Raw genomic sequence first — 23,065 nt, forward strand, 5'->3', positions numbered from 1 at the left:
AGCAGACTGCAATTAAGATTAGCGCTGGGCCTAACAATGCAACTGCACTCAAGGTGAAAGGCGGTTCAGCTGCTGACATGCTCAGAGGTGAAAGGAAAGTCCGAAGCTGCACAGCACATATTACATGAACGTGGAATATGAGAAATACATGGCAGACAAATCTGATCTCTTTCTTTGATAAAATTACCAGCTTGGTAGATGAAGGGAATGCTGTGGATATAGTATATCTTGATTTCAGTAAGGCCTTTGACAAGGTTTCCCATGAGATTCTTGCAAACAAGTTTGTAAAATGTGGGCTAGACAAAGTAACTGTTAAATGGATCTGTAATTGGTTGTTTGGCCGAACCCAAAGGGTGCTCAACAATGGCTCTTTTTCAGCCTGGAGAGAAGTGACCAGTGGGGTCCCACAGGATGACAGAATTGGGAGCATACTTATCAAATTTGCAGATGACACCAAATTAGGAGGAATAGCTAATACTCCAGAGGACAGGATCAACATTCAAAATGACCTGAATAGACTAGAAAGCTGGGCCAAAGCTAACAAAATGAAATTCAACACAGAGAAATGTAAGGTACTGCACTTAGGGCAGAAAAAATGAAATGCACAAATATAGGATGGGAGACACATGGCTGAATGAAAGTACATGTGAATGGGATCTAGGAGTCCAAGTAGACGATAAATTGAACATGAATTAACAGTGCGATGCGGCAGCTAAAAAGGCCAATGCAATTTTAGGCTGCATCAATAAAAGTATAGTGTCTAGATCAAGAGAAGTAATTGTGCCATTGTATTCTGCTCTGGTCAGGCCAGACCCGGAATATTGTGTCCAGTTCTGGGCACCACAATTCAAAAAGGACATTGAGAAACTGGAGCGTGTCCAGAGGAGGGCAACTAAAATGGTGAAAGATCTGGAAACCTTGCCCTATGAGGAACGACTCAGGGAGCTGGGGATGTTTAGCCTGGAGAAGAGAAGGTTAAGAGGTGATATGATAGCCCTGTTTAAATATTTGAAAGGATGTCATATTGAGGAGGGAGCAAGCTTGTTTTCTGCTGCTCCAGAGAACAGGACCCGGAACAATGGATGCAAGCTACAGGAAAAGAGATTCCACCTCAACATTAGGAAGGACTTCCTGACAGTAAGGGCTGTTCGACAGTGGAACACACTCCCTCAGAGTGTAGTGGAGTCTCCTTCCTTGGAGGTCTTTAAAGCAGAGTCTGGATGGCCATCTGTTGGGGATGCTTTGATTTGGATTTCCTGCATGGCAGGGGGATGGACTGGATGGCCCGTGTGGTCTCTTCCAACTCTATGATTCTATGAAATATGAATTGGGAAGCTGGCCACAGTAAAACAAGAAAATCTATGTATGAAAATCTAAGAAGAAATGAAGTGGCATTAATAGTGATGAGATGTAGCAAAAATCAGTCAAATAATATACCGCAAAATCTCACCAAATGATATCAGTAAGATTTAAGGGAAAATCCATGAATATAACCATAATCCATGTTGATGTTCCAACTACAGAGGCAGAAGAAGAAACTGAAAGATGCTATGCTGAAAGTCCAGGAGGATATTGATCATCAACCAAAACAGGACTTTGGTTAACCAAACTGACTGGAATGCAAATGTAGGAAACAGAACAGAATCAAGGATAATTGAAAAATGATGCAGGAGAACAACTGACTGAACTGTGCAAGGCCAACAGTTTATTCACTGCAAACACATTCTTCAAGCAATCAAAGAGGCATTTGTAGGCAGGAACAGATTGCAACACAGACCATGAACTGCTATTATTAAAAATGAAAGTAAAGCTAAAGAACACTAACTGTTTGTTTGTTTGTTTGTTTGTTTGCAGGATTTATATCCTGCCTTTCTCCACAATGGATTTCAAGAACTATATAAAAAAGATGGAATGATGACAAATTCATTCCAGGAAGAATCATTTGAAGAGGAACCTACAATTTTAGATAGTTAAGTGGAAACTGCACTTGGAAGAAATAAATCACCAGTAACAGAGGAGGGCATATCAATAGAGCTTCTTCAAGCTACAGAGACAGAATCTACTTTAGTTCTAACTAAAATCTGCTAACAAACATGGAAAACAAAACAATGGTGTCAGGTAAGCAAAGTGGTGCTCAAAATTCTACAACGAAGATTTTACCACATATGGGGCCAGAAATGCCAGATGTCCAAGCTGGGTTCAGGGGGCGGGGGGAGGCCTTAGGGATATAAATTGCAAATGCATGTTGGGCAAGAGAGTGCACCAAAGAATTTCAGGGAAGGGAGAGAACCAGTCTGTGCTTTATAGATTATAGCAAAGTCTTTGATTGTGTATATGATTAAAAACTATGGATGGCTCTTGAAAGAAAATGGGTGTACCACAACATTTGATTGTACTAATGAGCAACCTGTACTGAAGACAAGAGGTTGTCATCAGATCAGAACATGGAGAAACTAAATTATTTCCATTTGGTAAGGGGTTGTGCAAGGCAAGGCTGCATTTTATCACACTATTTGTTTAACTTGTACACTAAATGTATCATATGTAAACCAGGATTAGACTTGGAAGGAGGCATGAAAATTGGAGGAAGGAACATCAGTAATTTAAGATATGGAGATGATACCACACTACAAGCAGAAAATACCAAAGACTTGGAATGTTTACTGCAAAAGTCAAGGAAGACCACAGATTATTTAACTTTATTTACATAACTTTAAAGCTGACAAGGAAGACACTGAAACAGTTCAGGATTTTTCATATCTTGGCTCAATCATTAATCAGAATGGAGAGTGCAGCTGAGAAATCAGAAGAAGACTAGGACTAGGAAGGGCAGCTATAGAGGAAATAGACAACATTCTCAAGTCTAAAAAAGATATATAATTGAACACTGAAGTTAGGACTATCCATGCCATCATTATTTCCAATTTCTATTATGGTTGTGAAAGCTGTACAATGAGGAAAGCTGATAAGAAGAAAATCAATTCATCTGAAATGTGGTGCTATGGATCCCCTGGACTGCTAAAAAGACCAGTAAATAGGTCTTAGATCAAATCAAGCCTGAACTCACCCAAGAAACAAACATGACTAAACGGAGACTACACACACACACACACACAGAGAGAGAGAGAGAGAGAGAGAGAGAGAGAGAGAGAGAGAGAGAGTGTGTCTTCCAGGTTAGCATTCTCTGAAGATGCCAGCCACAGATGCTGGCAAAACGTCAGGAATAAACTCTTCTAGAACATGGCCACATAGCCCAAAAAACCCACAAAAACTATAAACTGAGACTGTTTTACTTTGGATATATAAAGAGAAGACATGACTCCCTAGAAAAGACAATACTGCTTGTGAAAGTAAGAAGGCAGTAGGAAAAGAGGAAGATCGCATCACAGATGGATAGGCCCAATCAAGAAAGCCAGAGCCCTGAGTCTGCAAGACCTGAGCAGGGCTGTTGATGACACAGACTTACAGTCTCTCGTTCACATCAATTTGACAACAGTTTAACAACAACAACAAATACAAGCACCCTTAGTGCAAGAAAACTACTATGATTACCATCCTTAGAGAAGCATAAGGATTCTAGTGGAAAATTACTCTTGCGAGACTAAGACACTTATAGCTTTACAGACAATCCATCTTGAAAGATGTAATCCCTAAGCACATGTGATAGCATTAATGTTCATTTTCTCTGTACTGACACAGGAAGCCATAAGATTAAGTAAAATTCCCATGGAATTTCTTTTAAGAATCCGGAATTCCTTAAGACGTACATGGAGGCATCCAATTCTAATCAACACCCAAAGTATGTCTTTGGGTTAGGTAGTGTCACTACCATTCCACAGCTAGTCCCATTAGATCCATCAATTTAGACAGCATTGAACTTCTCTGGTAAATCCTACCCTGAGATAATCCCCCATTCCCATTTACTGCAACCTTCATTTCATATTCTATCAAATAGATCCTTTTCAACCTAAGGGGTAGCAAGCAAGACAAAAATCAGTTTGCACAAGAGGATGTGCTTTTCACTAGCTCAGCACTACTGGATGCAACTCTAGCCCATTTTCTAGAAAACCAATTGTATTGGTTTATTTAAAACTATTTTATACCAAGATAATTATGTCTGTCTTGAATTTGGTCATGAAGCATAATGGTAAGGATTAGATCATTATCTCAAAAGACTAGAATGTTTTGAAAAATCCTGGGTTTCATTTTTATTTTTTGGAGCACACAAATCTTAAATGAGAAACACTTCTGTATTTATACCCAAACCGAATGTGAGTTTTCAGCAATACTGTGCATTATATGACTCACCTTGTTGTACATATACCTAAGCATGAAGTCCAAAAGAAAGGATTTGCCTTTACGGAATGCTCCAGCTACAGAAACAACTACAATATTGAGATCTCTTATGTGCTCCTGCAGTAAGATTCTTTCCAATGCTGCTTCATCCAGGTCAAACTTATGATCATCTTCATGAGCAAGAACAATTTGTATGGGGCATGGCTTCTCTGTAACCACCTCTTCTTCAGAAACAAAAACAGCATCCTCTTCCGCATCCACATAGGTTTCTCCTAGAAAATATTTTTTTAACATTAGATATACTGTTTCTATATTTTCTTGGGTGTATTCTGTTTACTTTTACATGCTTTAAATGAAATGAAACATAGGGTTCTTATCACAAACGAAATATATGACAGGTCATCTTGGAACAGCAGCATACGCAAGCAAAGCTCTCCATTTCAGTGAGAATCTCTCTTCCTTCCACTTCATAACAGGCCCTCTATAAAGTTTCTTAGGAAGCATGCATGTTCTGCTCTGGAAGTAACTGAGTTGGCATTTTAGTTGTGCAGAAAGATTAGACAAATGACACGGAACACCTGATGCCCTGGTTATGAGTATTAGCCAGACTGTCTTGTAAATATCTTTTAGAAAACAGAAGAGGGTTGCCAAGTGAAAAAGATTACAGTGGGCCCTTGGTATCTGTAGTTTAGTTCCAGGACCCCCCACGCCTCGTGAATGCAAAATCCATGCTCAGTTCCCATTAATTACAATGGCATAGTAAAATGGTGTCCCTTATATAAAATGGCAAAATCAGAAGTATGGATTATATATATACAGTGGTACCCCGGGTTACGAAATTAATTCGTTCCACCGCCGCTTTCGTAACCCGGAATACTTCGCAAGCCGAAAAACCCATAGGCGCTAAGTGGGGAAAAGCCGCGATTTCGTGTGAAATAGCGCCGAAAAGCACCAAAAATTTTTTCGTAACCCGAAAAAACCTTCGTAACCCGGAACAGTTTTTTTAAATGGATTTTTTTCGTAACCCGAAAATTTCGTAAGGCGGCGCATTCGTATCCCGGGGTACCACTGTATAAATATCTCTCTCTCTCTCTCTCTCTGTGTGTGTGTGTGTATGTGTGTGTGTGTGTGGAATATTTTCAAGCAGTGGATGCTTGTATCCATGGATAAAAAAATCTGGATATGGAAGGCCAACTGTACCTATATCCAATTTTCAAATTCAAAATGTTTAGCTCACACAAGTGACACACTTTTTGGAATATATATTTGTATGGTGATAATGAAGCTGTTGAAATCTATCTTAGGTCAGGCTCTGATCCTAGAAGCTAGAGACTTTTTCTGTAGACTGTACACATATCAGACATTTCTGTACACAATTTTTGACCAAACTAAGGCGTACAAGCTTTAGGTTTTAGACTACGGTATATTAAATGGCCTTACTCTGTTACAAACGAATGGCCCTTCTTGTTAGGTAATGTTAAGGTGACATATGTGTTATCCTAATGATTATGCTCCCAATTTGTTATCTCTTCAGTGAATCCAAATACATGCAGTCATCTATTTTATACACTAGCTGGGGGGGGGGGAGGGGTGTCTCTTCTCCTTCCCCCCCCCCCCACAAAAAAAATAAGGGAATTCTTTTAGAATGAGAAACAAAATGTTTAAGACATGGATTAACATGTGTAATGTCTTTGTATCATCTCTAAAAACGATGAAAGAGGAAGACATTTATGTACATTATCAGATCATTACAATTCCTTGTCCTGACTTCAATTTCTCAGGTCTTTTTAATGGGAATGAGTGTGTGATATCTGCTTGACATTCTGGAGAACTAGAATAGACAAAATTATTTTCTCTGTTTTATAAATACTAACACCACCTCCCCCCCCCCAACCAGTCATTCAAGTGTCCCTTACATTTTAGGATGATGCAGTACAATTTGTTGTAAAAAATACAATTTTAAAAGGTTCAATTTGTAATCATATTCTGAATATACTTTACTTTTAGCGTAGCTAACATAATTTTATGACAAAGTTACATATAACAAAGTAGCAAGGTGACTTTCAAAGTGTAAAGGCTGCTAATACTGCTTTTTTATCCAATTTTTTCCCAATGGCTACAAAATGTATGGGACTTTTACATCTCAAATCATGTAATCTGCCTGGAAACCAGCTTAAGCAACAGCTGTAAGAGAATTCTTCAGTATTGTTGAATGTTGCGATCTATCTACCAAATCAGTTTGGTATCAAAATTAATAAGAAACATCTGTCAACATCATTCTTGTAGCACTGCTGAACTTTATCTCAGAAACAACTTTAACCAGAGAGGAATCAAAACCTCGCATGCAAGATACATGTTGACATTTGAGCCATCAACTGAAGTGCCGATACTGTTTAAATGTAAGTTTTCAAATCATGAACTAATCAGAAGGATTTTTCCGAGGAGCAATACAGAAAAGCTTTTGTTGTGAAAACGGCTAAAATGAATCTTAAGAGGACCACAATGAGATAATGTTAGATGTGGCACCATTCCATTCATTTGTGCCTCTGCCAAATGTTTACTCAGTCTTTCACTCCACAAAGGATGTTATTCAGAATACATGATATCAAACTGTTTGGAGATTATTTGTATACAAGCAAGCTCTCTGAAAAGTAAGTAAAGCCCTTCTCTCTTGCTGCTCATTAGTAGGCATTAGCTGTGTGTTTTATGTCTACCTCAAGAGGTTTCACTGAACTTAATAAAACAATCTCTTTTCTGCATCAAAAGGAACAGCTGGGCTTTGATTGCTTTTGAGATGAGCCAGGGATTCAGTCATGCAACCTGCATGCTGTTTACAAACATGTGTAGGTCTGTGGAAACATCCATGTCCATACACACTCCACCACTTTTCTTCAGTGTTTTGCTGGAAATTTTGGGGACCACTGAAGAACTCTTTATGGAATATTTTGAATGAATGCAAGGCTACTGAAGACAGTTTAATTATTCAAATGGGTAATAAAAAGTTGTTTATGACCAAGAAATGACCATTTTAGCCTCCCTAAAAAGAGTAACTTCTAGAGCTCAGGAGCAGCCACCAAAGAAGGTCCTACTTTTTATCCCCACCAAGCATATTTTGTGTAACAGGTGGGACTGAAAGAAGGGTTCACCTGAGGTTCTTAGGGTCTAGGGAGGTTCCCAGGAGGAGATACAGTCTGTAATACAGCTTAAACTTAAACTGTTCGGGGCATTTTAAGTCATAACTGCTACTCTGAATTGCACCCAGAAACAGAGTGGCAACCATGGAGCAGTGAAGCTGCATGATCTCTGCAGCTAGTCCCTGATTACCAACCCTTCCAAGGTATCATTTATTTATGCTATAGAAAGATATTCAGAATTACCCTGAATATCCTTTTAGCCCATCTCTGTGGTTCCTTTTTAGTGACAACTAGCACAAACATCCCAGTTTAGCAAAGGAACTCAGTAATAATTCTTTGAAATATGAAAACATGTATTTCTTTTTAAAGAAGAACCTGGTCATTACAACATCAACCTTTATGAAAAGCAGCCCAACTATCATTCATAGTAACTTAAAGGATCTGGTTCTTCCATTCTCCTTGCAGAAAAACTGACAGCCAAGTAATTTGTGCTGACTTTATTTCAACAGTTCTAGCAATTTCAGGTGTTAAAGAAGCTGCCTATGATCCAGATCCCATGCACTAACTACAAGAACTAGAAACATGTTCTTAGGAGATGGTCTAGAAGCTCACAGAACACTTAATTCAACAGAAGCTGGAATCAAAACAGATTATGGATTAGCTCTTTGCATCTTCCATCTTTTCCAACAGTCTCATTCTGATCAACTTCTGGAAACCTCTAAACAAGAGCTACGGTGCCATTTCAGACTTCCTCACATCACTGATTGCTTATTGCTGAAGTGCAAATTCTGCCAAGTACCTCGTTTTAAGGCCAAAAATAATTAACAGTTTTGACTGCATTAGCTATAAATAGGTGTAGTGATGAAGCTCCATTACTGTGCAGCAGCAGGAGCAGGAATACCGTCATCTAGTTTAACCAACCAGTTCCTTGTGCTATCAGGGTGACTTTAAAATTTGAATGATATAGCTATAGTTTGATTTCTGTAATCACCTAACCTGCCACTCCAGATAGGCAGATAATAGCAGTTAAAACAAACAGAAGCAAATCAATACACAGCTACATTTGTATTTGTATTTATTAAGATGAGGGGCTTTTCCCTTTTGGAATTTGCTTTCATATCTATTATATTGAGGCAAGGAAAACCTTTTCAACTTTCCAGAAAACCCATACCACTGTCCAGAATCATGTCTCAAGAATATCCTACACAACTAAGACCAGTTTCCAAGTGAAAGACAATGTTTCAGAAACCCAGACAAGATACTCAACTGAGAATGTCAAGATTTTCAGACACTTTTCTGCTCAGAAAACAGGGGTGGGCAACAAGCTGGAGAGGAAGGTGGAGTATAAAATACTGACAGAAAGGAAATCAGTTCTGCAAATCAACTTGAAACTTAGGTAAATTCCTATTCTGGTTTGGCTTCAACACCAGCAACAGAATAAACTTACAAACACACACACTACTACTTCCAATGTTACTGCATTATATGTACTCTTCCAAAGTTAAAGCGCAAGAGAAGACAATGTACATAATGTACAAATGTATGGGGCCATACAACTACCTCTGTAAGATCAAAATGCACAAGCTTTACATTTACACTGATGGTGGGGGCCTGTTTTACAGTACAGTATTAATAAGACATGTACTCATAATGTTATTTTGGAGAAAAGTCTCAAAACAATAGTGACAAGTGGTCTTCATTAGCCTCAACAAAGAAGGAAGCAAAAAAGACAACTATGGTCAAAAACACATTGCAGAAATAATCCAGTTTGAGACTGCATTAACTGTCCTGGCTAAATGCTAGGAAATTCTGAGAACTGTAGTTTTGTGAGACATTGAGCCTTCTCTGTCAAAGAGCTCTGGGGCCACAATAAACTAAAATTCCCAGGATTCCCCAGCACTCATTCAGGGTAGTTAAAGCAGTCTCAAACTGGATTATTTCTGCACTGTGTTTTGTCTTATAACTCCCTAACCAAGACCACCTTCTTACTCTTTGCAGTCATTTAACTGTTCTTTCCTTACAGCTTTTGAGAATGATAGATGATCAGTGAGGCTTTGAAACTACAAGTAGAATACTAGCTTATGACCAACATCCAGAGTGTTGAATGTATAAAACTGCTTGGATTCCAAGAATGTATGATAAAATACATGGGGAAAGAATCACAATTTGTACATCAGAATTCATGAAGCTTGCCCACTGTCTGTCCTTTCATAACTCAGGGGAATTTTATCACGCCTGATTATACAGCAAATACAGTGAGACCTCAGTATCCAGAGGCTTGGTTCCAGGACACGCTGTAGATAACAAAATCCATGGACTCTCAAGTCCCATTATATACAATGCTACATTAAAATGGTGTTCCTTTATATAAAATGACAAAACCAATATTTGCTTTTTGGATGATTTAAAAAATATATTTTCAAACCTGGATGTCTGGATCCATGGATATTGAGGGCTTCTTTTATGTATATAAAATAAGCTGGAATTGCAACAAGTTTTGGGGTGGATCTGCATCTCTAATAGGAGTGCTTCTGCTCAGGGTTCGGCTTGAAGACCTTCACTTCTCCAGTTTAGTATAACCTTTAAGAAGATGAACTAGAAACTGCAGGGAGTAGAACAAGGGAGGAAGGATAACTGGCTCCAGCATGCAACCATTTCCTAGCTCCATTCATCAGTCAATAGTGAGTTAGGAGTGGGGTGCCACCAAGCAAAATAAGTGGAAAGTTTAGGAAAGGAGGAAACTAAGCTGACTGGGTGTGTTGTGGGAGCTGCAGAGGAAAGGATGCTGTCCCCTTGCAAAATCCTGCAACTCCAGGTATTTGCAAGCAAGCTGAGAGGGATCCCCTGTGAGATGTAGGGGAAATAATGCTTTTCTGGGAAACAGGGAACATAATCATGTCCATATTAGGGATGGATGAGAAATTCACTCTGCACGTACCAATGAAAATAATTGTATGGTTGGGGGTCACCACAGCATGAGGAACTGTATTAAAGGGTTGCAGCATTAGAAAGGTTGGGAACCACTGCTTCAGTGCCAATTTCCTTTCTATTCTGCTTTGTTGCTACTTTCTTCCTTTCCTGCTCACACTTTCATCTCCTCCCTGCCCTTTTACTTTGCTACATTGCCCTGCCCATTCTTTCTACTTCAGCTTTATGTCCTCCAAATTCTTGCTTCTTCCCCTCCCTACATACACAGCAAACAGCCAGTACAAGCACTTACTCTCAGTAGATTATAGCAGTGAGTGGACAACTTTGCAAAACAACCTCCACATTCCCATTCTTTTCTCCCTCCTCTATCTGACAGGAGCAAATACATGCAAGTTTTCTTGTATCTACTTTTGGGATTTCAGCCAAGAATAAAAAGGGGCAGGGATTGTAAACCAAAGATACAGTACAGTGGTACCCCGGGATACGAATTGATCGCGTTACGAAATTTCCGGGATACGAAAAAGTTAGATTGGAAAAAACTGTTCCGGGATACGATGTTTTTTTCGGGTTACGAAATTTTTTTCGGCGCGAAATTCAAACGCGCGGCTTTCCAGCGCTAACGGAAAGCCTTTTCGGGTTGCGAAATGTATCGGGTTACGAACGGAGCGGCGGAACGAATTAATTTCGTAACCCGAGGTAGCACTGTATTGTACTTTTGCATACCTCTTAGTTTTGAGTCCACTCATACCTTCTGTGTGTGCGTGGATGGTTCTATTTTGGCTATATAAGGAAAGGTACTCATTCCATAAAGACTGGAAGTAGAAGGCATAAGTGGAACTTTCAAAGAGTTTTGCTAGTGGGAGTGCTTCTGCTTATTGTTCCACTGAGCCATACCTTTTTTTCCAGGTTTTCATTCTCCCAAGAGTAACTTTCCAGCCCAAATGCACTGAACTTTCCCAGTTCCCACTAATTAGTTTTGGGGACTTTGCTCCTTAGACCTATTTTCTTCTTGGAGAGCATTTTTTGAACCTGCAGAACTGGTTTTGCCTACATAAGCAGCAGCTTTCTGAGCCTTCTTTCAGTATGTACTGACATTGAGCAACTGTGATCCTTCAGATGTTTTAGCACCATAATCCCTTGCCACTGGTAGTGCTGGCTAGGGCTGATGGGAGTTGTAGGCAAAAAAGTCCACAGTTGCTCGCTGTGTTTTCTCTCTCTCTCTCTCTTTTACTCTGTGTGTTGATCTAAAATTTTGAGTCCTCTTTGAATATTGAGAAGGTCTCTGGACGTAGAACTAGATTTAGAAATGTCCACATTACAAGGGGGGAAAGCCTGTAAGTCTCATTGCTTTTGAAAACTGTAAATAGGGCTGAATATATCCCCTTGAATCTATAATAAAAGGTACTTCCTCTACTGCTCCACTCTGCAAAAGATGTTGCATTTCTTTTTGTATTATCCTTTGCCTCTCTATCCTTCTCAGTATTAGAGACTGAAGGTACCATGTCCATTATCTCCAGCTACAGAAAACAAAACTGCAGAAGCTGTCCCCCTACAAGAATACCTATCTTGTAAATATTGTTGGAGGCTACCCATACTGGGTTCGTTTGATTCTGTTCTGCCTTGGTGGACGACCTGCCTCCTTTGGTTGATGTCTTTTCTGATTTCTGTCTGATTTTCCTTTTTGTACTGAAGTCATCACTTGTTTATTTTAATCCTTGTTTTCTATTAATATATTCCCTATAGCCTTTTCCCTAATGAGAAGTTCCCCAGTCAAGGGCATATAATCCAGATTTCATCTGGAATTCTGGTCAGCTTCTCAATGCCTCAATCATCTAGCACTGTTGTCTCTAAAGGTTGTCTCTCCTTTAGGAGCTATAACATGAGAAATCAAAGCACAAAATGGGCATCAACCAATGGGCCCTTCAGAAAGTCTATGTCACCTTTTTTAAATAAATGTAAAACTTCTGCCTATATGCTAAAAGCCTCTTAGTGTTCAATGGAGACTCCCACTTTAAAGAAATTAACTCCTTGAACATTTCTGGCAACATTTTTGTTGGGTTTTTTCATTACTTTTGCAACCTTACTGCCCTTGCCTCCTTTACTTCTTTCCTGCTGTAATTGTTCCTTATTTTTGTCTAACTTTAAAGTTTGTAAAACTGTTTTTAGTGTATGTTTGAAATTTCCTATGTCAAATAAACTTGAAGTGTGTATTTCTCTCTCACTCTCTCCTGAACCATCTTGTGAGCTCCTGTCCTCCATATCTATTTTCCTCAGACAACTCTAATTCTGAATCTATCACTGTCTTTCCAAATTCTTAGATTTAGTAATACATTTCTTCCCTGCATTTTCCTTTTGTTTCTCTAATTTTTGCCTATCTGAAATATTTTCTCTTTTTTTATTCTTTTGTCCTTACTGAAATCCACTTTTGTATTTAATGGATTTAAATCATTAGGTATTAAATTCATTAAATTTAATCCTTGTCTATTTACTAAATTCATTTGATTAAACCAATTCATTAAATTGCAATTGATTAAATTGATTAATCCCCCTTCAAATGCTAAAGGATGTGCTCTTTGTGAATTTATTATATTATTAATTTCTCTGTTAACTGACTCCATTTTTTATCTCTTGTTGAGTTCCATTAAAATGTGTATACTCCGAGAAAAACCAGAACTGAAAAGAGCTGAAAATCAAGACATACTTCAGTGGCATCACAACTTTTTAAAATGATTCACTGCTTAAGAATGGAACTGTCTGGCTGTCTTCCTATATTAGAATTTCTATTAATATCCAAGGATACCTTTTTGCTGAAGATGAGGTTCTCTTACAGAGTCTCCCAGGAGTAACTTAAGTTAGTTTCCAAGTTCAAAAACTAGAATAAACTGGCACTTTTAGAAAGATCCCTGCTTATAGCACTGGACTGAATTAGGTTGTTCTCTCTCTCATGTGTGTGCATGCACATACGCAGAGACTCTTTATTTTGACTGTAACGTCACATTCGAAATGTATGTGGGCATTTTCTGCCACTTTTTTGTACCAAGAAAGGTATTCGAAATAGTTTTAAAATAAATACAGTGGACCCTTGTTATACGCTGGGGTTTGGTTCCAAGGTCCCCCATATATAACAAAATCCGTGTATGCTCAAGTCCCATTAAATATAATGACATAGCAAAATGGTGTCCCTAATAAAAAATGGAACATCAAAGTAAATTTATACTTTTTTGGAACATTTTCAAACCATGTATGCTTGAATCCATGTATAAAAAAATCCGTGTATAAGAAGGGCGGACTGTACATCAAGCTATATATTATTTATGTCAGTCTGTCAGTACTGAGCTAAGTATTTCATAACTACTAGCCTATTACTCTGTTGCTTGCTAAACTCCCTGACATGCCATCTGACGCGTGCAACTAACCCAACATCTTCCCCTGTTCCATTTGTCCAGTGCAGGGTTTAACCCAGGATATTTAGGCCCCATTGCTGCATACTTTCCCACTCATAAATGATGTTAATAGCCCCAATGCTGTAGCAAGAACCAGGAGTCTTGAGTTGTTATCAAAACTAGTTTGCTGTATGAAACTGCTATAGAAGTGGTTCCAAACAATTTGATAGATATACCTCTCTGATCTGTGGGGTAATTTTTGTACAAAGAACCATCATTCGCTTCTTTCCTCATTTTTCCTTTAACAATAAATAGTGAGACAGGAAAACAATCCAGAACCATCAAGCAGTAAATTAATCCTTATTTCTGCAGTATGTTTTGGACCTGAATTAACAATTTAAGCTAAATACTTTTACCCACCCTGTTTCCTGCAGCTCTTGGTTATCTTAAAGTGAATCCTTAAAAATAAAGGAAACAAAAAACAATTTACCCTGGCTTTCCTCAAGGACATAGCAGTTGCCATAAGATAAAAATAGCACACAAGACAACAAAAAAGACCAAACACTATACAGTATAACAAAAACAGAATAGTTAGCTCTCTACGAGAGGATTGAAGCAACAGCATTCAAGGCATCTGAAGGTCCACTATGAACCACCCAGACGGTCTTGGGAGGCACATGTCCACCCATGCATGAAACAAGTAGTATTTTCAACAAAGTCAAACATCCATTTGTGTTCACAAAGCTTTCCTAAAAAGGCACACATCCTGTTTTCACTGTACAACTTAAAAATATATGGTGGAAAAACTAGCAACAGCTGAATAAGAGCTTCCCCTGAATAGGCATTCCAGAGACTGGGCACAGCAAGGGGGAAGTCCCCCTTAAGGGGGCTTTGGGATAAACAAGAGGACATCAGTTAGTTTAGTAAGCAGATAGGTTTGTACAAGAGAATGAAGATTCTCAGATTCTCTGGTTTGAAACCGTAGAGAGCTTTAAAAGTCATTATCAGTTCTCTGGCCTGGATCAGAAACAAACTGGAAACATTGTCATTTATTTCATTAAGCATGTCACATGTCCTCAATCAGTAGCTACTTGACCCTTGAAAAGCACACTGGAGTTACAATAGCTGTGAACAGCTAGATCTACAATCTCCAGGAACAGAGAAATACAGGCACACCAACCTAAGGCAAAGCTACTACTGGTCACGGGTTAAGAGGAATCCATGAACACTTGTTTTTGTTTGTTTGTTTGTTTTTTAGAAACCCACACAATTGTTTTCACATGTCTTGCATTTTTAAAAAGTATACATTTTGTCATTAAGAAACTACATAAATGTTACACAGTCTAAGCTTGCTAGCCCATAAGGCTCATGAAGCCTGGGGCACCCATACACACTTTTCTCTGCAGCCAGCTAATCAGAAATCAACTGGGTTGTATAGAAAAGACCTCTCAGAAGAGGCCTTCACCCCTTCTACTGCATCTAATGCTTTTAGATTACCGCAGTGGCCTGTGGGAAAGGCTTTCACCTTCAAGGACTTCCCCAACAGCTGAAATCACTGCTTTTCCCCAAGAACATTTTATGTGCTATTTTATTCACCTACAGGCTGACTCCAATAATCCAGTTTGAGACTTCTTTAACTGCCCTGGCTCACTGGTAGGGAATTCTGGGAATGATAGTTTTGTGAGGCACAATAAACTACAATTCTCAGGATTCCTAGCACCAAGCCAGGGCAGTTAAAGCGGTCTCAAATTAGATTATTTCTGTAGTGTGTTTTGAACCAAAGTCATTTCTACAAACCATGGGTCTGGTTTAAGCTTCAATTTGTTTGCCTACATCATGTCTAACACAAGTCACAAAACCTCTGAAAAATAGTTTAATACAAAGGAGCTCTTAGCTTACTCCATGATCTCCAACCACACAAAATAAAAAGCTGCTCTTACATATATAAAAGAGTGAAGCTATCTAACTTGAAATCAAGCATTACAGTATTAATGTAAATAAAAAATGGGTTATTTGCTTTTTATTAGTTCTACAGATTAACAACAATCCTGTGGTTTATTTGAATCATTGACTGAATGCACCTGTACAGTTTTATATTTTCCTCTAGTATATAAATACTCTAAATAATTAAATTAATAAATAAATACCAAATGCCCACTTGCAAGCTGACTCAGAGATAAATACTACTAAACTGAGTGGGACTTCTGCCAAATTAAACAGAAGCACAATTGTTTCTATGGCTATATATGTAGTACTGTATTCAAATGAGTGGTTTTCCTTTGTGCCCTTGCTTGTGTAGAGGGCAAGATAAAGTTAATTGCCACCTTCTCTTGCCTGAGTTGATTGGCTCTGTTGTTCAAAAGACAGGTAGACTAGGGGGCAAGGCAGCCGGCTGGAAAGGAGTGGCTGGAGGCCGTTTTGGCCGCAAATGGACCACGACCAGGACTGCAGCAACCGCATGGCCCACTCTCAAAGCAGGCTACCACTGCAGTACCACCCAGAAGCTAGATTCAAACGGCTCCTTTTTAATGCAGTCCTTTGGACCAGACAGCAGCACTAGAGCGGCTTCTGCTTGCTTTGGGGGCATGCATCGTCTAAAGCCCACACCCCAAAGTGACTGAAAGCCGCTTCTTTTGGGGCCATGTGTTTCAGGCCTATGTAACAGAAGATTTTAGATTATGTTCCTATATCAAAAAATAAGCAATCAGCTGCCTACCAGAGATTTTGGACAATTCCCCTCAGTCCAAGTCAGGATAAATAACTGTAAGGGATTATGTGAGGTGTAGTCCAAAAAAGCTATTCTAAAAACTTTCTATTGGAGTTTGCAAAAATGTACACAAGTAACAGTATACAATCCATAGTGAGAATTTCCACCTCATCACTTCCCCCCTTTATTATATGTTTCTTACTTAATTCTAAGGTACTGTTCAAATTTTATTTTAACCGCATAGAAAATTCTTACTATTATCTATTTTGATGATATAAAAATACAATACAATATACTGTCAGTCCAAAATACCTGTGTGTCTAAGCTATGTACTATAGAGGTTTTGTAGGAAACTAATATTTTAACTGTTATGCCAGCTATACCACATATACACCTTTTCCCTGAACTCAAATTATTAAAATACAGAGTAGGAAATGTAATTTAATACACACATACACTGAACAGATAAATTGCTCTCGGTGTGCATCAAGCCCACAGACTCTCAGCTGGCCATCCCTACTTGTAATTATTGAGATAAAAATTCTTATGTTATTAACAGGAGTATCTTAGCTAACGTTTCTCTCTAAACCCAACAATAAGTCAATCTCATGTATAAGTCAAGGGCAGTTTTTCAGGCCAAAATTATGGATTTTGATAAGACATCTGGATAAGTCGAAGGTAAAACTTAGGGGCATGTAACAAAAGATGTAAAGGATGAAACAAAGAAAAACAATGCCAAAGAAGTTACAAAATTCCAGCAGGCATAACTGCTCACATGAAAGGCTGGATGGATGAGATATTAGAGGAGGATCAGTGTTTCCAGGATAGATTACACTCTTGCCTTTCACCAGGTAATGGTTCCATTTTTAATAAAAGCTAAAAGTACTAACTAACATTGACCCATGGATAAGTCAATTCAGGTTTTTTTGGGGTAAATTTTTAAACAAAAATTTCTAGACTTATACATGAATATATACAGTATGTCTGGCTGGCATAAAAAGAACAGTTAATTATGAGGTTTTCCTAACAAGTTGACAAACAAGAAAATACACATGATGAATACACCACTTGTCATAGTATGTAACTCCCTGTTCAGGTGAAGATTTAAACAGAGGTGATAGCATATGACAGTCTGAATGTTGGCTCCAAACAATACAGGATTTAAAAGCTTATAAATCCTGGGGAGTTTTGAGAGCAGCAGGAAGGCATCCTGGGTTCAGACATCACCAACTTTGCTATAAGTCACCTGGGTTCCCTGTCAGGAGAAAGACAAGATAGCAATTAAATAAATAAATGTAACTTCCCATTCATTTTAAAAATTATTTCTTTTATTTCCCCTGCCTACAAAGCAGAAACAAGCAATCTGAGTGTACTAGTGCTGTTCATTCACAATAAACCATGATAAATTAGCCATTCTGGTTTACCGTTACACTGTATATGCAAACACAACTCACAAACTGGAAGTACAGCAGTGAAGAGGACTACAAACCTATTATGCCAATACAGCATGATTCATGTAGACAAACCTGTATAAAAATTACATTTTCTAACACAGAAAAATAATTCTTGTATTTCTTGCAACTTTCAATGGAAAGGTAAGTAATCAAGCAGTACATATACACAGTAATGAGCACAAGACATGCTATTTCTAGCTTGCTGAACTCCCAAACTGACCCTAATTCATGTCTTGCTATGTTGGCTTTAGTCTGTGTCTATTATTAGAAGTAGCAAGATGCCCACACTGTGGACAACAGTATGTTCAAAAGCTCTTTCACATATCAATCCCTTGTGACAGTTTATGTTAGGACTGATGGTGAAGTGGTAAATTGATCACATATATACCACTGATCAGTATTTTAAAATACCATAGCAAGCCAATAAGCCAGGACCCAGAAGTTCAGCTGAGAAATTCATATGACTGCCAAGCTGACACTCTGATAGAATACCCTGAGTAAAGCATTTCATTTTTTAAAAGAATATTAAAATTAAAACAGCTATACATATTTTATCTTTGTGTCTAAAATACACATATGGAAACATAAACACTATTAAACAAAAACAAGCAATAGCATTCTATGAAGATGCCAGACGGAATAAACTCTTCTAGAACATGGCCCCATAGCCTGAAAAACCCACAAAAAACTATGGATGCAGGCCATGAAAGCCTGTGACTTCATATTCCAAAATCATCCAGATGGGTGGCTGGGATAATGATATCTTTGATTTCTGATGGTTCAGTGTATACAAATTTTGCTTCATGTACAAAGTTATTAAAACATTGTGTATAAAATTACCTCCAGGCTATATTTATAAGGTGTATACAAAACATAAATGCTCAAACCTGGGTCCCATCTCCCAGATATTTCATTAAGTATATGCAAATATTCCAAAATCTGGTGGAAAAAATAAAAAAATCCAAAACATTTCTGGTTCCAAGAATTTCAGATACAGGTACAGGCGACTCAACAGGGCCCTGGAAACATGCTGGTAATCAATGAAGCTCCTTCATGGAAGGAATTTAAACAGAAGTCCTGCCACTGAATTTTGCATGAACTAACTTCTGGACAGTCTTCAAAAGCAAAATTACAGATTAGTGCAGTACAAGCTTAAACTAAGTTATCAGATTCCTATCTTGAATCAATAGTTACTCATTCTCAAAAGAAGGTGGAATAAGCACACTGAACAAAGCTGAGAAGAGACATTTCTGATCACAATGATTGAAGAACTCAGTCCAGATGTATTTCTAAGTAGTTAAGCAGGCAGGAGTAAGCCTACTCCTACCCAAATTAGCTTTATGTAAATATTCTTATCCTTCAACTTTTATTCATCTTGTGGGAGTCTCACATCTGTCTCCCACACCTGCATATCCTACAGTGTTAGTTATGCATTGAAATTCCTACTATGCTAGTGTACCTCCAGGGAGCTTAAATGATATCTTACACCTAACTCAGACCTCCCATTACTCTGTTTCAATACTGTTTACACTGATTTGCTCCAAATCTCCAGCTTCAAATACAACTCTTTCCCCACATTACCTGGAGATTCCACAGACTACACATGGGGCCAAGCATGTGTAATTGAAACATGCTTCGTAACTGAAATAATGGAAGTATTGCTGTTTTGTTTACTCTTCCCTTGCCTTCCTTTGTCACTCATTTCAACTTTTAGATTGTAAATAGGGGCATGTCCTGTTACACTCAAGGGCACCATATACACAGATAGCACAATTAATCATGATGCATTCCACCAGTAAGCTATGCTCCTTTTTTTATATTAGTTCTTCAAAATGCTGAGAAACAATTGGTCATCTTTTCTTAAGCAGTTCATAGAATCATAACATTGGAAGAGACTACAAAGGTCATCCAGTCCAATCCCCTGCCATGCAGGAAATCTAAATCAAAGCATCCTCGACAGATGGCCATCCAGCCTCTGTTTAAAGGCCATCCAGCCTCTGAACTAAGTGTCTTTTAAGGTTGTAATCCCGCCTCCATCCCTGGGAGAGGCGGGAGGTATAAATAAACTATATTATTAATATTATTATTATTATTAAAGACCTCCAGGGAAGGAGACTCCACTACACTCCGAGGGAGTTTGTTCCACTGTTGAACAGCCCTTACTGTCAGGAAGTTCCTCCTAATGTTGAGGTGGAATCTCTTCTCCTGCAGCTTGCATCCATTGTTCCAGGTCCTGTTCTCTGGAGCAGCAGAAAACAAGCTTGCTCCCTCCTCAATATGACATCCCTTCAAATATTTAAACAGGGCTATCATATCACATCTTAACCTTCTCTTCTCCAGGCTAAACACCCCCAGCTCGCCGAGTTGTTCCTCATAGGGCATAGTTTCCAGACCTTTCACCATTTTGGTCACCCTCCTTTGGACACGCTCGAGTTTGTCAATGTCCTTTTTGAATTGTGGTGCCCAGGACTGGACACAATATTCCAGGTGGGGCCTGACTAGAGCAGAATAGAGTGGCACTATTACTTCTCTTGATCTAGACACTATACTTCTATTGATGCAACCAAAAATCGCATTGGTCTTGTTAGCTGCCGCATCACACTGTTGACTCATGTTCAATTTGTGGTCAACAGGAAACCCAATCCAGAATTTATGTTAAAGCTTATACAGTATTTGAACAATGTTACAGTGATCTTTTATCACTAGCTAAACAGATCTTGATGAATCAGGACCATAGTTTAGAAAGTACTCCTGGACTCACTGCACTTGACATTGAACACAATGAGGATCTTAAGTGCTTTTGCCCGCTTTTAACTAGTGCAGCAGCTCCAACTCTTCCTGAAGATCTAGCTACTACTACATAGTTAGGATGACTGTTAAGATCAATGTATTCTATCTACATAGCAATAGCAAGTACATTTCTATACTGCTTATCAGTGCACTTAATTGGTCCCTAAGCGGTTTACAACTGTAAGCTAATTGCCCCCAACAAGCTAGGTACTCATTTTAGCAACTTTGGAAGGATGCAAGGCTGAGTCAACCCAGAGCCTCTGGCTGGGATTGAACTCACAACCTTGTGGTTTATGAGTCAGTGGCTGCAATACAGGAATTTAACCACGTATAATGTTAAGAGTGCTGATGACACCCTGTTACTTGTACAGTTGGAAGGGCATCTAGCCTAACCCCCTGCTCATGCAGATAATGAACAGCTGACACCCATCTAGCTGCCCAGGCAGTCCACTTCACTGTCAAAAGTATGATCTTTGTTGCTGCCTGGCCTGTTGATTCCAATTTAATGTAATAATCAGTAGTGATTCCCTATGGTAGGTGAAAAGGCAGCTTATACTGTATGTTTTAATCTGAGTAAAATTTAGTTTCTATGCTCACTAAAGAAAGCATCTCCTTGTGAAATGGACCCTGTTCTTGGAAGAATCTAATTGTCACCTCTTTCACCTGCAGGAACCAGTTGAAGAGAAGACAGTCCAACATAGAGGAAAGGAGCAATACATGATAGGTTGCATCCACATTACTACTACTACTACTATTATATTATTATATTTATTGTTATTATTTAGAAGTTTGCTTCCTATACTATAGTCAAATAGATACATTCATTTCAAATAGCTACTGAAGCACAATGTATCTCTTGTCTTACATTACTTAACTGACTAATCTGTAAATTTCTACCAGTAATTGCTAGGTCTTAGCTAAATCATTAAGTCTTCAATTCATATTCCTATATGAGGTGTGGGGAGAACTAGAAATCAACTAGTACACAGCTCAAAGTGTTTTATAGCTACTGTTTTACTGATCTCTTTATTCATGTTTTACCAACATATCCACTTCTAACACAAGTATTTAAGTATTTTGTAATACTACATTACTGACACCTATTGGCCCAACCCATCCACAATACTGGTTTCCAAACTTCATCATGGGCCATTAGAAAAGTAAACACACTCACACCAAGCATCAGGCCACAACACACAGGGGTGCATTACAAGCATTGCACTGCCAAGATTCTTAATTCTTCTTTTTCCAGCAGCAGCCTCTGGCACTACTTAAAACAGTAAAGCACCTCAAAAATTCTGAGGAACTTCAGAAGTAGCTTCTGGCAATATAAGGAACTTTTAGGAAGTAATAAAGTTGTGTTAGTGAACTCCAGAAGAGGTTGCCTTGATTACAGATTTAGGGGCCATTCAGACTACCTTTTAACCCGCTTCAAGATTCGAAATTTGCGCGATTCTGTCACAATCCATGCCGAGGCTTGCACAAGGAAATGCCCCTTACCCCGGGGTATCCAGAATCGGGCTAAAATCTGTCTTTTCCCAAAAGACCCGGGTTCCGCGAAATATGAACTTGCCCTCGATCACGATCGGGGCAAATTCAGGGAGGGATTAGGGTCGGAGAGCGAGCAGAGGTCAGAGCATTCCCTCCCCTCATCCAAGGGGAGGGGGAGGAAGAGGAGGAGGAAAGCGCCGAAGGACTGGAGGCTCAGAGGAGGCAAAAGGGGAAATCAGGGTGACTTTTGGGCTGCAAAGGGCTGTAAGAGGGAGGGCGGGGGGGAGTGGAGAAAGTGATGGAGGAAGAGGAGGAGGAAGGAGCTGTGGGAAGAAGGGAGCCATGGAGGGCATTCTCTAATGGAGCAGGAGGAGGAAGATGAAGGAGTCAGGGCAGCTTGGGAGGGAAGGGTCGGATGAAAAGAGGAGGAGGAGGAAGAGGAGGATTGCCCAGGGAAATAGGGCTGTGGGGCTAAGCCGGGGGATGTAGGGAAATCCAGCTGCAGCAGAAGGAGCCTCTTTTATTTCTGACAATTTATGCGCATGATTTTTTGGGTGACAGGTCTGTGTGCTTGCTTGTGCTTTATTTCCTCTTGCTCCTGGATTATTATTATTATTATTATTATTATTATTATTATTATTTGTGTTATATGCAGATGCTACAGTCAGAATGCCTGTGCTGCATTTCCCTTTTATTCCCAATTGATTCAATGGGTCAGTCGGAACTGACAGGTCACTCTCTCTCAGCCTCAGTGGAAGGCAATGGCAAAGCTCCTCTAGCAGGAGGAAAAGGGTCAGTTCAGGTCAGGTCACAGGCAGGGCACCAATGGAGCTCCCATCAGGCACCTTCCCCCCTTTTTTATTATTTAAAATTATTTTTGAC

At 39.0% G+C, this 23,065-nt stretch overlaps 1 protein-coding gene across 3 annotated transcripts in view; it reads right to left on the reverse strand.

The window, feature by feature from the left end:
* Positions 1-23,065, reverse strand: part of ATL2 (atlastin GTPase 2) — a 57,163-nt gene that overhangs the window by 27,858 nt on the left and 6,240 nt on the right. For all 3 annotated transcript variants that reach the window (XM_042462857.1, XM_042462863.1, XM_042462847.1), the window contains exon 2: positions 4,309-4,568. In XM_042462857.1, the coding sequence (XP_042318791.1) occupies positions 4,309-4,568 (260 nt within the window). The remainder of the gene's footprint in view (positions 1-4,308; positions 4,569-23,065) is intronic.

This window comes from Sceloporus undulatus, chromosome 1 (genome assembly GCF_019175285.1).
Source record: "Sceloporus undulatus isolate JIND9_A2432 ecotype Alabama chromosome 1, SceUnd_v1.1, whole genome shotgun sequence".
NCBI classification, from domain to species: Eukaryota; Metazoa; Chordata; class Lepidosauria; order Squamata; family Phrynosomatidae; genus Sceloporus; species Sceloporus undulatus.